The 15,766-nt window shown below is 38.6% G+C and overlaps 1 protein-coding gene across 3 annotated transcripts in view; it reads left to right on the forward strand.

Annotated features, from left to right (window-relative positions):
* The window catches only part of CLIP4 (CAP-Gly domain containing linker protein family member 4), a 76,449-nt gene that overhangs the window by 26,177 nt on the left and 34,506 nt on the right, over nucleotides 1–15,766 (forward strand). For all 3 annotated transcript variants that reach the window (XM_012475472.3, XM_021674437.2, XM_064363963.1), the window contains exons 7-9: nucleotides 2,375–2,611; nucleotides 3,751–3,886; nucleotides 13,771–13,914. In XM_012475472.3, coding sequence (XP_012330895.2) covers nucleotides 2,375–2,611; nucleotides 3,751–3,886; nucleotides 13,771–13,914 — 517 coding nt within the window. The remainder of the gene's footprint in view (nucleotides 1–2,374; nucleotides 2,612–3,750; nucleotides 3,887–13,770; nucleotides 13,915–15,766) is intronic.

The following is a 15,766-nucleotide window of genomic DNA, read 5'->3' on the forward strand; positions in this document are numbered from 1 at the left end:
GACTTGCTTTATGACCTGGTCAGTCTTTGAGCATGTTCCATGTGCCAATGAGAACAGAATTTATATTCTGTGGCTGTGGGGTGGAGTATTCTTTAGATGCCTATTATGTCTAATTGATCAAGTGCTGTATTTAAGTCCAAAATTTTTTTGTTTTCTGCCTTGATGATCTGTCTAATGCTTTCAGTGGGGTGTTGAAGTCACCCGCTGTTATTATCTGACTGTCTTAAGTCTTTTTGCAAGTCTAGTAGTAATTGTTTTATAAATTTCGGTGCTCCAGTGTTGGGTGTGTGTATATGTAGGATAGTTAAGTCTTCTTGTAGAATTGAACCCTTTATCATTATGTAATTCCCTACTTTGTCCCTCTTGACTGTTACTGGCTTAAAGTATGTTTTATCTGATAAAAGAATAGTGGCACCCTGCTCCTTTTTGTTTTCCATTTGCATAATAGATCTTTCTCCAGCCTTTTACTTTGAGCTTATGGGTGTCATTACATGTGCAATAGGTATCTTGAAGACAGCAGAAGGACAGGTCTTTTCTTTTTTTTTAAATCCAATTTGCCCCTCTATGTCTTTTGACTGGTGTGTTTAGGCTGTTTATGTTCAGGGTTAATAGTGATGTGTTCCTGTTGTCATGCTGTTAACGACTTTCTAGTCTTGATTTGTGGCATCTATAGACTACATGCTTAGGTACGCTTTTTGTGACAGCAACTATTATTCTTTTGTTTCTGTGTTTCGAACTCCCTTGATCATCTTTTATTAATCTTTTTAGGGTTAATATTGATACGTGAAGTTTTGTTCCTTTTGTGTTGTTAGCTAGTTGCTTCGTAGTCTCAATTGTGTAGTTGCTTTATGGAGACCGTAGACTGTGCTTATGTATGCTTTTTTGACAGCAAGTCGTAGTATTTTGTCTCCATGTGTAGAACTCCCTTAATCATCGTTTATAGGGCCAGTCTGGTGGAATGCCACCGCTTGAGAAGAAAATAGAATTCTACAATAGATCATGAATTAACCTTCTTATGTTAGGAAGATACCATTTTGATTTTATTCTTACTATTAATTTTTTTAACAAGTTTTGATTGCTGAATTATATGGGAATTGTATGTAAGCATAGCTTACAACTTATCAACCTGAGTGTGTTTTTTAAAGGAGTATACATTAGTATAACACATATCTTTATTATATTTTGTATGTTTTCTTGGAATCTGGGATTAAAAGAGTCCATTACCATCCTAGAAATCTGATAACATATCTTCTTGCCATGTTTTTACTAAGGACCAACCTGACTTGAATTTTAAAACAAAAAAAAAATGTGAAGCAATTGCAAACTAAGTGTATTCTAAGAGCCTCATTCATTTTTCCACATGGATCATTTGAAGATTATCATCATGAAGAAAAGGAAAAAAGTTTCTCAGTTAACGAAAGTATCTCCATTCTTTATATTAAAAAGAAGATTACAGTCTAGATTATTTCTCATGAAGTCTAAGGTTTGTGGTTAGGAAATGTAAGAAGACAGATAATTTACATGATAGGGCTTTGGTGATAGACATACTATTGCAAATGACAGTGAGGTGGTCGCTGGCCATTTTATTTTGTCACAGGATAAATCCCAGGATACAGTCTTTCCGTTGTAGTGAAAACAGAGTATTTTTTCTTGATTATAGCCCAGGTTTTAGAAGTATCAAAACCATAGTTTCTAGTTTTGAAATCTGAATTACCCTATGAGTGGGCAGGGGGCTGAGGTCGCAGGGCCAAGAGCACAGCAGCTTTGGAACTGTGGACTGGGGCTGGGAAGCCAGTCAGTCCCGTGGCTTCTGTTTCCAAGCTTGCTTCTTATGCCTGTGCCGGCAGAGTGCTCTCCACTTAGGACCTGAGCACTGCTCCTCCCCATGGATGCGGATGCGGTGCTTTTCCCTGCCAGAGAACCTGCTCGGCTCCTCCCTGGCCTGCTTTGGATCTCTGTGGAGATGCATTTCATCAGTGCGGCCTTCCTCACCACTTAGTCTAAAGAGTTTCCCCTACAACCATCTCTGTCTCTACATTTCCTATTCCCCTTCCCTGCTTGCTTTTATTTTCCCTCCTAGCCACTTATGACTGTTTATTTTCTCACATGTAATTTACTTGTTTAATGTTGTGTGATCTGTCTCTCCCACCAGAATGTAACGTTCCTTAAGGGCAGGGCTTGTGTTTTCTTCGCTGTAGGATCTTTATTTAGCACCTAGAATGGTGTCTGCATATTGTAGGTGTTCAGGAAATGTTTTTGAATAAAGAAATAGTGAATGAATTTAATGTAAAATTCCTCCAACAGAAATTTTATGTGACTTTCTAGTGCTCTAAGTAAATAAGAGTTGAACATTTTCTCTCACCTTTATTTGTAGAATGACAAAGGACAGATCCCTGCTGATGTGGTTCCGGACCCAGTAGATATGCCGTTGGAGATGGCTGACGCTGCCGCTACTGCTAAGGAAATCAAGCAGATGCTCCTAGATGCGGTGCCTCTGTCGTGTAACATCTCAAAGGCCATGCTTCCGAATTACGATCACGTCACTGGCAAGGCAATGCTTACGTCACTTGGCCTGAAGTTGGGGGATCGTGTTGTTATTGCAGGACAGAAGGTACAGTAAGTAACTGCAGTCTCTAAAGCCAAGGTCACTGTGTCCATGACCTGTGTTCAAGGGTGCATACAGTATGGTCAGTGTTTTGAGTTTTTTAAAAAAGGTTCAACATGTAGGTAGAAAGATGCTTAATGGAAAATGTAAAGCTTAGATACAAATTTACTCTTAAGTTATGCTTTAAGAATATAAACTACCTGAACTTAATAATGAAGACATCTTTCTTTGAATAGAGTGGAGTGGAGTAGACCTCTTGAGCGCATTTAGAGGCATGAGCTGAGGGATGATCTAGGGTGGAGGATTTTCTTTGCAGTCCCCCTCTTCCCCCAGTGCTGCTTCTCCGACTGCTGCCACTCCATAGAAATTGAGCACAAGACACCTTTGCTGTTTGTGGGTATTTGAGTTCTCCACAAATAGGGCAATCTGAGATACTATATAACCTGGTGAGAAGGATTTATGTGGAGAAGAGGATGACTCCTGCTCCCATCATCCACACCCCTTTTTCCTCCCAAGCTTTCGTTTCCATATTGCATCATTTATTGCCAGTTTCTTTTAAAAAATATCTCATATGGGAGGTTTTCTTGGTTTTTCTTAATATAGAGGTTCATAGGTAGCTTGGTATGGAGAATGGAACAGGGAATTCCTGCCTGGATGTTGAATTTCCCAATATGGTTACACCCCAATTTTTTTTTTTTTTTTTAAAGATGGAGTCTCACTCTGTAGCCCAGGCTGGAGTGCAGCGGCACAGTCATAGCTCACTATAGTCCCAAACTCCTGGGCTCAAGCGACCCTCCTGCCTCAGCCCCTGGAGTAGCTGGAACTACAGGCGTGTGCTACTATCCAGCTAATTAGGATTCTTATGTCTTCTTGGAAATTGTCCCCTTTATTATTTAATGTTCCTTTTTATTTTTGGTAATGTTCCTTGCTCTGAAGTGAGCTCTCTGACCACTTAAGTGAGCTCTCACTTCAGAGCAAGGAATGTTACCAAGGATAAAAAGGTAATGTTGAGAGAGCAAATTCTTTAAATTCACTTTCAGAGAGTGAATTTTTAAAAACTTTCATGGTGAAGTAAAGTTGTAAGAGTAGGACACTTGGAATTACTAATAATTCCCCAAAGTGATCCTGATTTATATTTTCTTTAGGTTGGTACATTAAGATTTTGTGGAACCACTGAATTTGCAAGTGGGCAGTGGGCTGGCATTGAATTGGATGAACCGGAAGGAAAAAATAATGGAAGTGTTGGAAAAGTGCAGTACTTTAAATGTGCCCCCAAATATGGTAAGGTTGACATTATTTAACTCAGTAAGAATTAATTAAAAATAATCAAGTTTTACTCTTTTACAGTTGTTAAGTCAAACTTTTCTCCTGATTACTTACGTGATAAATGAGGGGCATGTGGATGTAGGGACGGCTTTTTAAAGATGGGAGATAGGTGATGTGAGAGGGAGAAATGGACGTTGCAGGAGAGAAAGGGGACAATTATAGGAGGAAAGTCCTGAAAAATTTGAAAGGGAAATGGAATTCAGTATAAGACCCTTTAGATCAGGCACAGCTTTTTACTTTTTATTTATTTTGTTTTATTTCATTTATTTATTTTTTTGAGATGGAGTCTCACTCTGACACCCAGGCTGGAGTGCAGTGGCTCGATCTTGGCTCACTGCAACCTCTGCCTCCCAGGTTCAAGTGATTCTCCTGCCTCAGCCTCCCAAGTGGCTGAGACTACAGGCACTTTTCACCATGCCTGGCTAATTGTTGCATTTTCAGTAGAGATGGGGTTTTACCATGTTGGCCAGGCTGATCTCGACCTCCTGACCTCAGGTGAGCTGCCCACCTTAGCCTCCCAAAGTGCTGTGATTATAGGCATGAGCCACTGTGCCCAGCCAACCATGAGTTTCAGAGGCCATGATGGAAAGGTTTAGGAGGCTGTCTGGTAGTGATTGGTGAAAAAGAGGGCATCTGATAGGATTGCCTCAATGGTATTTCTGAGAAAGTGTCTTTCTTGGGACTGGTCTCTTGGGTGGCTTTTAGAGGGGAGATAGTGATGAGAACAGTGTTTTCATCAGTAGGCTGTGAGCTGTGGGACTGCCCTATATTCTTGCTGCCAGCAGCATAGTGATTGGGAGATAACCTCTTACCAGGGGCATGCCCAACTCTGCAGACCGCCCTTAAATATTTCTCCTGGTGGTGTCATGTCCGAGGGAGGGACTTGGTTATCAAGGAAGTACAGAGCTCTGGAGGTCATGAAGAACTTGGAAAATTGGAAAAATCAAGCAAGGCCAACTTGATGACTGCACTCCTGAGGTTTCTTTGAAACTCTACGAGATTTCTTTTTATTTATTTATTTATTTATTTATTTTTTTGAGACAGAGTCTCCCTCTGTTGCCCAGGCTGGAGTGCAATGGCACCATCTTGGCTCGCTGCAACTTCCGCCTCCTAGGTTCAAGCAATTCTCCTGCTTCAGCCTCCTGAATAGCTGGGATTACAGGCGTGTGCCATCACACCTGGCTAATTTTTGTATTTTTAGTAGACATGGGGGTTTCACCATGTTGGTCAGGCTGGTCTCAAACTCCTGACCTTGTGATCCACGTGCCTTGGCCTCCCAAAATGCTGGGATTACAGGCGTGAGCCACCGTGCCCATCCATGAGGTTTCTTTCTCTTTCTGACAAAGGCAAATGTTTAAGTAAATTCTCACAAATGTTTAAGTAAATTATGACATTTACCTAAATAAATTTACCTAAATAAATTTTAGGTAAATTTATTCTTTCTCTTTCACACACACCTATCCTGCCTATTGATTTCAATTTGATTTTATAGTCACTTACTATGTTGTGAATTTTTTTTTTCCTGGAAATGAAATATTCTATAACATAATTTTCCATGATTGTGTAGTATTCATCTCGTGGCCTGACAGCGAGGTGGTGTGCTATAATGTTGATGAAGGGTATGGACTTTGGAGTCTGACTGCCTGTGTGTGAATCGATTTATCTACTTATCAGCTATGTGACCTTCTTTCTCTTCTTGTGCCTCAGTTTGTCTTCTGTGAAATGGGGATGACACTATCATGAGGACTTGTGCAAGGATTAAATATGTTGGTAAATGTATAAAGCACCTAGTGCTTGATTCCTTGTAAGCACTCATGAGATGAGAGCTACTGGCTATTACGAATTTATCAAAATTACTAGTTTCCTTTCATCACATACTTAGGATGGAATTTCATTTTTCTGATCAATTAAAACTTTTTTTGTTTGTTTATAAAAATGCTTATTGTATAAGATTTGAAAAAAAATAAAAATTCTGCATTTTTTAATATCCTAGTATAGTATCCCCAAATCTTTACATATTGTTTGAAAATGCGATTTTGAATAGCTGCATTTCCTTTCACTTTTCCAATTTGATGGATGAAAATTTTATATTTTAATTTGTATTTCTCTTATTGTGGTGAAATTAAAGACATTAGAATGTTTTGTCGTAGTATAGATTTTTTTTTTAAATTGCAGTTAAGGTTTTGGGGTACATGTGAAGAACATGCAGGATTGTTGCATAGGTACATACGTGGCAATGTGGTTTGCTGCCTCCATCCCCATCACCTATATCTGACATTTCTCCCCATGTTATCCCTCCCCAACTCCCCGCTCCCTGCTGTCCCTCCCTTAGTTCCCCCTCCACAGACCTCAGTGTCTGATGGTCCCCTCCCCGTGTCCACATGTTCTCATTGTTCAACACTCACCTATGACTGAGAATATGTGGTGTTTGATTTTCTGTTCTTATGTCAGTTTGCTGAGAATGATGGTTTCCAGTTTCAGCTATGTCCCTACAAAGGACACGAACTCATCATTTTTTATGGCTGCATAGTATTCCATGGCATATATGTGCCACATTTTCTCTGTCCAGTCTATCATCGATGGGCATCTGGGTTGGTTCCAAGTCTTTGCTGTTGTAAACAGTGCTGCAATGAACACGTGTGCATGTGTCTTTATAAGAGAACGATTTATAATCCTTTGGATATATACCCAGTAATGGGATTGCTGGGTCAAATGGATTTCTGTTTCTTGGTCCTTGAGGAATTGCCACACTGTCTTCCACAATGGTGAACTAATTTACACTCCCACCAACAGTGTAAAAGTGTTCCTATTTGCCATATCCTCTCCAGCATCTGTTGTCTCCAGATTTTTTAATGATCGCCATTCTAACTGGCGTGAGATGGTATCTCAATGTGGTTTTGATTTGCATTTCTCTAATAACCAGTGATGATGAGCATTTTTTCATGTTTCTTGGCCTCATATATGTCTTCTTTTGTAAAATGTCTGTTCATATCCTTCGCCCAGTTTTGAATGGGCTTGTTTGTTTTTTTCTTGTAAATCTGTTTTAGTTCTTTGTAGATTCTGGATATTAGCCCTTTGTCAGATGGGTAGATTGCAAAAACTTTTTCCCATTCTGTTGGTTGCTAGTTCACTCTAAAGATTGTTTCTTTTGCTGTACAGAAGCTCTGGAGTTTAATTAGATCCCATTTGTCTATTTTGGCTTTTGTTGCCAATGCTTCTGGTGTTTTAGTCATGAAGTCCTTGCCTATGCCTATGTCCTGAATGGTTTTGCCTAGGTTTTCTTCTAGGGTTTTTATGGTGTTAGGTCTTATGTTTAAGTCTTTAATCCATCTGGAGTTAATTTTAGTGTAAGGTGTCAGGAAGGTGTCCAGTTTCTGCTTTCTGCACATGGCTAGCCAGTTTTCCCAACACCATTTATTAAACAGGGGATCCTTTCCCCATTGCTTGTTTTTGTCAGGTTTATCACAGATCAGATGGTTGTAGATGTGTGGTGTTGCCTCCAAGGCCTCTGTTCTGTTCCATTGGTCTATATCTCTGTTTTGGTACCAGTACCATGCTGTTTTGATTACTGTAGCCTTGCAGTATAGATATTTTTTATGTTTCTTGGCAGTTGCCTGTTCATATTATTTTCCCAGTAAAAATTAGGATATTAGAGTGTTTTTTTAAAAAAGGGATTAGTTTTAAAAATACATACTTATGATATTAAGCTTTTATATTTATTATAATATTTCACTCAGTTTGTCATTTGTTTTTGAACCTCATTTGCAGTGTTTTGTGGACATGTAGTTTTATGGCTTAAAGACTTTGCTTTTATAAATTCTTATATTGTTTTATGCTTTGATAATTCTTCCTAATTTAAGGATTAGTTCTACATTTTATATTTCTTTAAACGTTTTAATTTTTTCCTTTTGACACATAATTATACCTGTTTATGGGGTACAGTGTGATATTTCTGCGTAATATAATGTGTAATGATCAAATCAGGGTAATTAGGATATCTATCACCTCAAACATTGGTCATTTCTTTGTGCTGAGAACATTCAAAATCCTCTCTTTTAGCTTCTTGAACATATACAATAAATTGTTAATTATCTTCACCCTGCAGTGCTGTAGAACACTAGAACTTATTCCTCCTGTCTAGCTGAAATTTACATGTTTTAATTTTTTTATACTTAATTATGTAATCCATTTGGAATTTATTTGGTCGGTAGTGTGAAGTTAAGAATTTAATTTTAATTTTCCTCCAATGGATTACTTTGCCATGTGTCAAGCAGAATAAGGGCAGGATCAGAAGTGTTTAGCAGCACACAGGGCAGAGGTAAATCAGAATTACAGGGAACATTTAAACTGCCAGCAGATTGAGTGGGGACTCCCAACCTTTCATTGTCCCGAGGGGAGACATGCTTGATTAGCGCAAAGCTAGATACCCCAGGATGCTGCTTCTGTCCTCTTATATGTACCTGAAGGCAAGATGTGGGGCAGGGGTCTTGTGTTGGATTGTATGAAAATGGGTGTAGCCCTTGACAATACTGGGAGCCCCAGGTCATTGCTAAAATACTTAAGGTGGAGGGGAGGGGAGGGGAGTTGGGGAATCTCCTGGCTAATCAGAAACCAAGGAATTTCTCAGCAACCATTTTCTCTCTTTCTAAATCTGTCCTCTTTTTCCCTTTGACTTGTGGTGCTGCTTTTGTTATAGATTAAGTTCTTATTAGTGCTATGGTATGTTTCAGGATTGTTTTGTTCTACTGATCTGTTAATTCTCGTACATAGTAGATTTTTTAACTGTAGGAAAGGGTAAGTTTGGTAATGTGTTGGTAAATGTATAAAGCACCTAGAACAGTACTTGATTCCTTGTAAGCACTGAAGAGATGAGAGCTACTGGCTATTATGAATTTATCAAAATTACTAGTTTCCTTTAATCACACTCTTACGATGGAATTTCATTTTTTTGGTCTATTAAAACTTTTTTAAATAGACCCCGAGATCTATGTAATTCCACCCAGCACTGCTGCCCCAAGATCTATGTAATTCCACCCAACACTGCTGCCCCGAGATCTATGTAATTCCACCCAACACTGCTGCCCCGAGATCTATGTAATTCCACCCAACACTGCTGCCCTAAGATCTGTGTAATTCCACCCAGCACTGCCGTCCTCAGATCTACATAATTAGATACTTCGTGGTATTACTGTTTTTATGTCTTTTAATTACCAAAGCGAATACATGTACTTAGTTTACTAAAGTCAGATTGTATGGCAAGGCTTATTACAAAACCCTCTCTTAGCGTGTTTTTCTCTGCTCCTGAGTCCTGCTCCTTAGAAGCAAGACCTTTTTCAACTCTTTTAGATGTATATTCTGATACTAATATCTGTATTTGTAAATAATATATTTACATGAAACTCTCTTGACTTTTCCAGTTTGAGATGTCTTTTGATTTCGTACTATGAAGAGAAAGTGCTCTACATGAGACAATAGAGTGTTACTTTAAATATACTGAGGGAAGATGAAATCCAATGTAGCATTTTCTTGGTTGACTTGTTTTTGGTATAGCATGTCCTTCAGTAGCTTTATGACAAATGACTCGGAAGTAAATTTTTTGAGACCTTCTATTCTAAACAAATGTCTACTTTTCCCCTCATACTTTATATGATAGTTTGGGATGAGGAATGTTAGGTTGGATTTCATATTCTGTCAGTATATTTAAGGTGAGACTCTATGGTCTCAGGTAGAGTTTGGCAGACTTTTTCTGTAAGAGGCCACATAGTACATGTTTTAGGCCTTGTGGGCTATGCAGTCTGCGTCGCAGCTACTCAGCTCTGCTGTTGTAGTAAACAGGCAGCCATAGGCCGTGTATAAGCAAAAGATGTGGCTACATTTCAATGAAACTTGATCAATAAACAGGCAGTAGGCAGGATATGGCTGTTGGGCCATAGTTTACCAACTACTGTCCTGAGCTTTCAGTATTGCTGTTTAGAAGTTTCGAAGTATTGCTGTACAGATTATTTAGTACAAAATGAAAAAGAAAAAAAAAGTAGAGGTTTTTCTATCTTTTATTTTTGACCCTTTCCTCCTCGTTGGAAGCTTTTAGTATTTTTTCTCCTTTTCTTTTATTGTTCTTGAGAGTTCATATCATTTTTATTCCTTACTGATATTTTAGTGGGGTTTGGAGAAGAAGAATCGGAGTGAAACCTATATGCAGGGGGCCATGTTTATCTGGAAATTTGTTATTTTGGTCTTTCAAAATAATTCTTTATCACGTGTTCGTTTTTAGTTAAGCCTTACAGTTACATGTCGAGATTTGAGAAAAGTCCTATCAATACTTCAATTAGCCTGAGTAACTAATAGGGGTCACCCTTATACTATGCATCCAGTCATTGGTTTAAATTTGGTTTTGGTTCTCTGAAATGCTTTGGTGAATCAAAAAAAAAAAAAAATGCAAATTATATAGATGATGTTTAATATACTACAGAAATCTTTTTAAGCCGTAGAATTAAGTATTTAATTTTTTAAAATAAAAAACAAACTTTAGCTTACAGAAATTTCCTGTTTTGTTTTTTTTTTTTGTTAGAGAATATATTTATTATTGATAGTGGGTGAAGTAAAGATGTCGTTACTCACGATTGAGGCTATATCAGCCAAGATTGCCTTCATATTGATAAAAATACCTTATTCACTTGTAATCATAAACATGATTCCATTAAAAGAGGAATATTTTCCCTCCTTTTTGTCTTCTTGCTTGTATGATCACCATAATAGGTTAAAATGAAATAGCTCTTTTATAGTCAAAGGAGAAAAGAGAGAAAACCAACATGCCATCACTGCCGCCCAAAATCTATGTAATTCCACCCAGTATTGCCACCCTGAAATCTATGTAATTTCACCCAGCACTGCTGTCCCGAGATCTGTGTAATGCCACCCAGCACTGCCGCCCCCAGATCTACGTAATGCCACCCAGCACTGCCTTCCCCAGATCTACGTAATTCCACCCAGCACTGCCGCCCCCAGATCTGTGTAATTCCTCCCAGCGCTGCCGCCCCCAGATCTGTGTAATTCCTCCCAGCACTGCCGCCCCCAGATCTGTGTAATTCCACCCAGCACTGCCGCCCCCAGATCTGTGTAATTCCACCCAGCACTGCCGCCCCCAGATCTGTGTAATTCCACCCAGCACTGCTTTCCCCAGATCTACGTAATTCCACCCAGCACTGCCGCCCCCACACCTACGTAATTCCTCCCAGCACTGCCTTCTCCAGACCTGTGTAATTCCACCCAGCACTGCCTTCCCCAGATCTGTGTAATTCCTCCCAGCACTGCCGCCCCCACATCTACGTAATTCCTCCCAGCACTGCTATTCCGAGATTTATGTAATTCCACCCAGCATTTAATTTTACCCAGCACTGCTGCCCCAGATCTATGTCTTCTGGCTCTCTCCTCACCCCACTCCAATTAATTTAGCCCTCTACCCCATCCCACTTTGTTTAGGGGGACGTTCATCAAATGATGAGGCTTGCTGAGAAGGGAAACATTTTATGGTCAGTGGAAGTTGAATAGAAAGTGGAAAGGTAGAGAGGGCTGCCCTTCTTTTTCAAGCCTCATGAGAGGGTTTACTAACACAGAAGAGTGGCCTTTCATGACTGATCTCTCATCTAGGCTTTGGCCCTTCAACTTGCTGCTGTTCTAAAAACCACGTGTTCCCTGAGATGAAGAAAAACATAATTTATTGAACATTATTATGACATTAATGACACAAATTAAATTAGAAAAATACTCCATAGCCTGACTTCTCTTATAAATGTTTTAGTTTTTCTCAAATCCTGCTTGCTGTCAGTATTCATAGAATTTTTCACAAATGTTATAATGTGATAAAATATATGACTTAATTTTTTGATTTACTTTTTTTTTTTTTGAGACAGAGTCTTGCTCTGTCACCCAGGCTGGAGCACAGTGGCATCATATTGGCCTTCCAGGTTTAAGTGATTCTCCTGCCTCAGCCTCCCTAGTGGGATTACAGGCACGCACCACTGCGCCTGGCTAATTTTTTATTTTTAGTAGAGATAGAGTTTTGCCGTGTTGGCCAGGCTGGTCTTGAACTCCTGATCTCAGGTGATCTACCTGCCTCGGCCTCCCAAAGTGCTGGTATTACAGGTGTGAGCCACAATGCCTGGTCTGATTTGTTTTTCATATTTTTCTGTATTACTACATAATCTTTATTGTCTTATAATGTTATAATGATATAGTGGTTTATATAGTTAATTGATTCATCGTATTGGCAGACAATTATGTTTTCTCCTACTTATGCATAATATTACAGTGATGACATATTCAGATATACAACCTTTTCCTCCTGTTTAGATTATTTTCTCCTGATTCATCTCCAGAAGTGTGATTGGGTCATTGCAGTAGACTAGAAATTGTGCCAGCTCTTGAAATGTATCTTTTTCTTATAGTATACAGATGAAACCTTGTAACCTTTGTCTGTACCATTAAATATAATTATTTCTTTAAAATTAATTCTATAAAGTGGATTAGGTCAAGATTTTTGTTTTCTGAAAAGATCATATAAATTTACATTCCAAGAGTATAAAATGATTTCTTTCATGAAACCCTTGCCAACACTGGATGTAATCATCATCATTATCATCATCATCATTATCACCAGGCTTGAGAGAGAGAAGAGAGAGAGTATGAGAGTGTGTGTGTGTGTGTGTGTGTGTGTGTGTGTGTTAGGGAAGGAAAATAATTTAGAGAAAGAATAGAAATTTGGGGAAAATCTCATAGGTAGGAGACAGAAGAGGGAACATTGTAAATAAGTAAAAAAAAAAGAAAATCAGGATAAAGTGGTGTGGTCTCTGAGGTGGGAGAGAATTTTAAGATTAGCAGAAAAGTAGTGCAGTTGCTACTTTTGGTTATTAACAAAGCTCTCAGGTTTTGTAGAGTCTTGAGCATTTCTACCCTGCTTTAAAACACGCCGTCTTTAGTACGTTCCATTTTAGTTATAATGTATACTTGCTAGATTGTAAACACTCAATGAAAGAGTGTAATACACATATTAGGGCTTTATTATCACTTTTTAAATATCTTAGCTAGATTATCTTGGTATTTAGAGTCTATATTCACTATCTCTAATGTCGGTTCATACTTCTTAACGCTGGTTACTTTATTGTGTGGATAAACACCTTTTTGATGGAATTTTGTACTCCCAGCTGCTGCAGATGGGCAACTCCCCCACCCCTGCTGCCACTCCTCCCCAGTGCACACTGTATTGTTTCTGATTGTCAGGACCTGAGGGCCAGGCCTTTAGGAAGATTGTATTTTATAGTCAGAGTTGTTATATCCCTGCTGTGTGTAACATGCTGTAATTAGGTATGGTGGGGCAATGCAGAGTTAAGTAACATTTGAATTTTGCCTTTGAAAGGTGTTCATCTGGAAGAGAGATAAGACATGGACGTAAAATGCTATAATGTGGGATAAATTTAAGTTCCAAAGGAGATATAAGTTGGTATGGAAGAATAGGTTTTTATGCTGTTTAGCTCACTATTATTTGCCAATTGCTTAGAAATAATAGAAAGCTATTAATAATACCTTTACTCATTTCTTTCTCTTGAATTTCACTTAACACCTGAAATGTGGTTCTTAAATTATTGATGCGTTATTAGTCTTGAAAACTAGATTGTAAGCTCTTTGAGGGTAAGTACTGTGTCTTAGATTTTTTTCCGGCTCATCATAGGACATATGGTGAGCACTAAGCGTTTATATTAAAGATTTATGTTACTAATTAATTGTAGTTCCTTTATTTGAAATGTTTTAATTGTTTAACACCAAAATTCTGCATTCTCCATTAGGTATTTTTGCACCTCTTTCAAAGATAAGTAAAGCAAAAGATCGAAGGAAGAATATAACACACACTCCTTCTGCAAAAGCTGCTGTGCCTCTCATTAGGTCCCAGAAAATTGACGTAGCTCATGTAACGTCAAAAGTAAATACTGGTAGGTCCAACCAGAAAGTTAACTGTCTGCTTCAGTATTTTAATTTTATTTGTAGACTTTCTAATATTTAGATTGCTTCACTTTTTTTGTTAGCCAACTATGAAACCTGAATGTAATAAAACCTGCATCTTATGTGTTTTGAAACCTCAATTTTAGTGACTTCAGTTCCTAGCAAATGTATTTCACATTTGTTCCTTCCTTTTTTCCCCTTACTGTCGCCATACATTTATCACACATAATCTGTCCTCAAAGCTAGGTTTCACACTTTCTGAATTTTTTATGGAACACAACTAGCTTTAGGTTCCTGACCTCCTGAAGGATGTCTAGTGACTTCTTTTTTTACCAGAAAAAAGTCCTGACTCCTGAAACTAGCAGCCGCAGCTCCCTCTCTTTATTGATAGAGTCTCACACAACTTCCGTAGTTGGACTATGGTTTGTCTTATCTCTTCCCTGTCTTTTACCTACAGTTTCTCACTCCTCCCTTCGTACTTTGTCTCATGCTGTTTATCTGGGTGCAGTAAGTTGACTTCTGCCTTTTTAGGTCCTCACCATGTTTTCAACTTCCTTATTCAGATCCTGTTTCTCCATGAACACTTTGTTGGTAACTCCTTTAATCTCCTCATTCCCTAACGTTGTGTGTACTTTTATCCATACCACTCAACTGTTATTTGTTATCCTGGGTTTTATCCTCTGATTGCTTTATTTGTGCAAAGGTCCTATTCTCTCAGCAAAATTTTAAACTTTAATGGAACCGTGACAGTATATTGTAGTGTTGTTTTCACTGTGGCAACACACAAAATAGGTGCTCAATAAATACTTGCTAATTTGTAAATAGTTGAGGTAGAAAGCTCTCTACCAGGATGAAAGGAATTTGTCCAAGAATTTGCCTGGCCTTTATATTCTATTCCACTGGACTATTTGAATATCCCTGTGTCAATACTGCACTCCATAATAAGTATAGTTTTAAAAAATAAATCTTAATGTCCAGTAGTGGAAAGCCTCCTATCTCATTCTTGATAATTGTCTTGCCTACTTTGGGCTTTTATAAATCATACTTCCATATATATTTTAGAATAAACTGTTAAGTTTCTTTTTAAAAATTCTGTTCAGGTTTTAACTGATGTTTTAGTTAAACCTTAAATCAATTTGGAAAGAACTGACATCTTTACAATAGTCTTTTGAGTTTAGACTATCTTTCCATTTATATTAGGCCCTTTGAAAATATGCCAACAAAGTTATGTAATTTTTTTTCTATAGAGATTTTATGTGTGTTTTGTTTGGTCTGTTGGTAGGTACTTCATACTTTTGATGCCATTATAAGTGGCATCCTTTTAACTTGAAACCCAGAAGTATACAGTGAATATAGACAGCTCCAAGAGAAGCCCCCTCTGTTTCTGGTATGAGGAGCAGAAAAGGGGTCTCCTGTTAGATAGAATGTGGAGGAAATCACCTGTTCTCTTTCTTGCTCGCCTTTTGTTTCCCTTGTTTCTCCCCTGTCCAGTCCCCAGGCGATCCTGCATGGTGTGGATGGGCAGCTGTGGATGGGCAGGCATCCGAAACCCCAAGGAAGGGAAATCCATGTCTCTGACCAGAGAAACTTTGGTCCAAGGACATAGATGGAATCCCTGTTGGTTTTTCTTCTGTTTTCTCACTGCTTGGCCCCACAGGCAGAGTCAGTCTCAAGATCATAGGACAGAGCAAGGAAACTAAAGCGTAGGCATTCTACTCAGAATACCAGGAACGGATGCCCAGGAGCAGGAAGTGTCAGGGAAATCATGGAGAGGAGGGGGCTCAAGAAAGAGGCCTCAAAATTTTGGCTGTGAACCCCTAGGTCTTCTTGCAAGTTGTGTAT

The sequence above is a fragment of the Aotus nancymaae genome, unplaced genomic scaffold, assembly GCF_030222135.1.
Source record: "Aotus nancymaae isolate 86718 unplaced genomic scaffold, 86718_ANA_hifiasm-v0.15.2.pri h1tg000057l, whole genome shotgun sequence".
Classification (NCBI taxonomy): Eukaryota; Metazoa; Chordata; class Mammalia; order Primates; family Aotidae; genus Aotus; species Aotus nancymaae.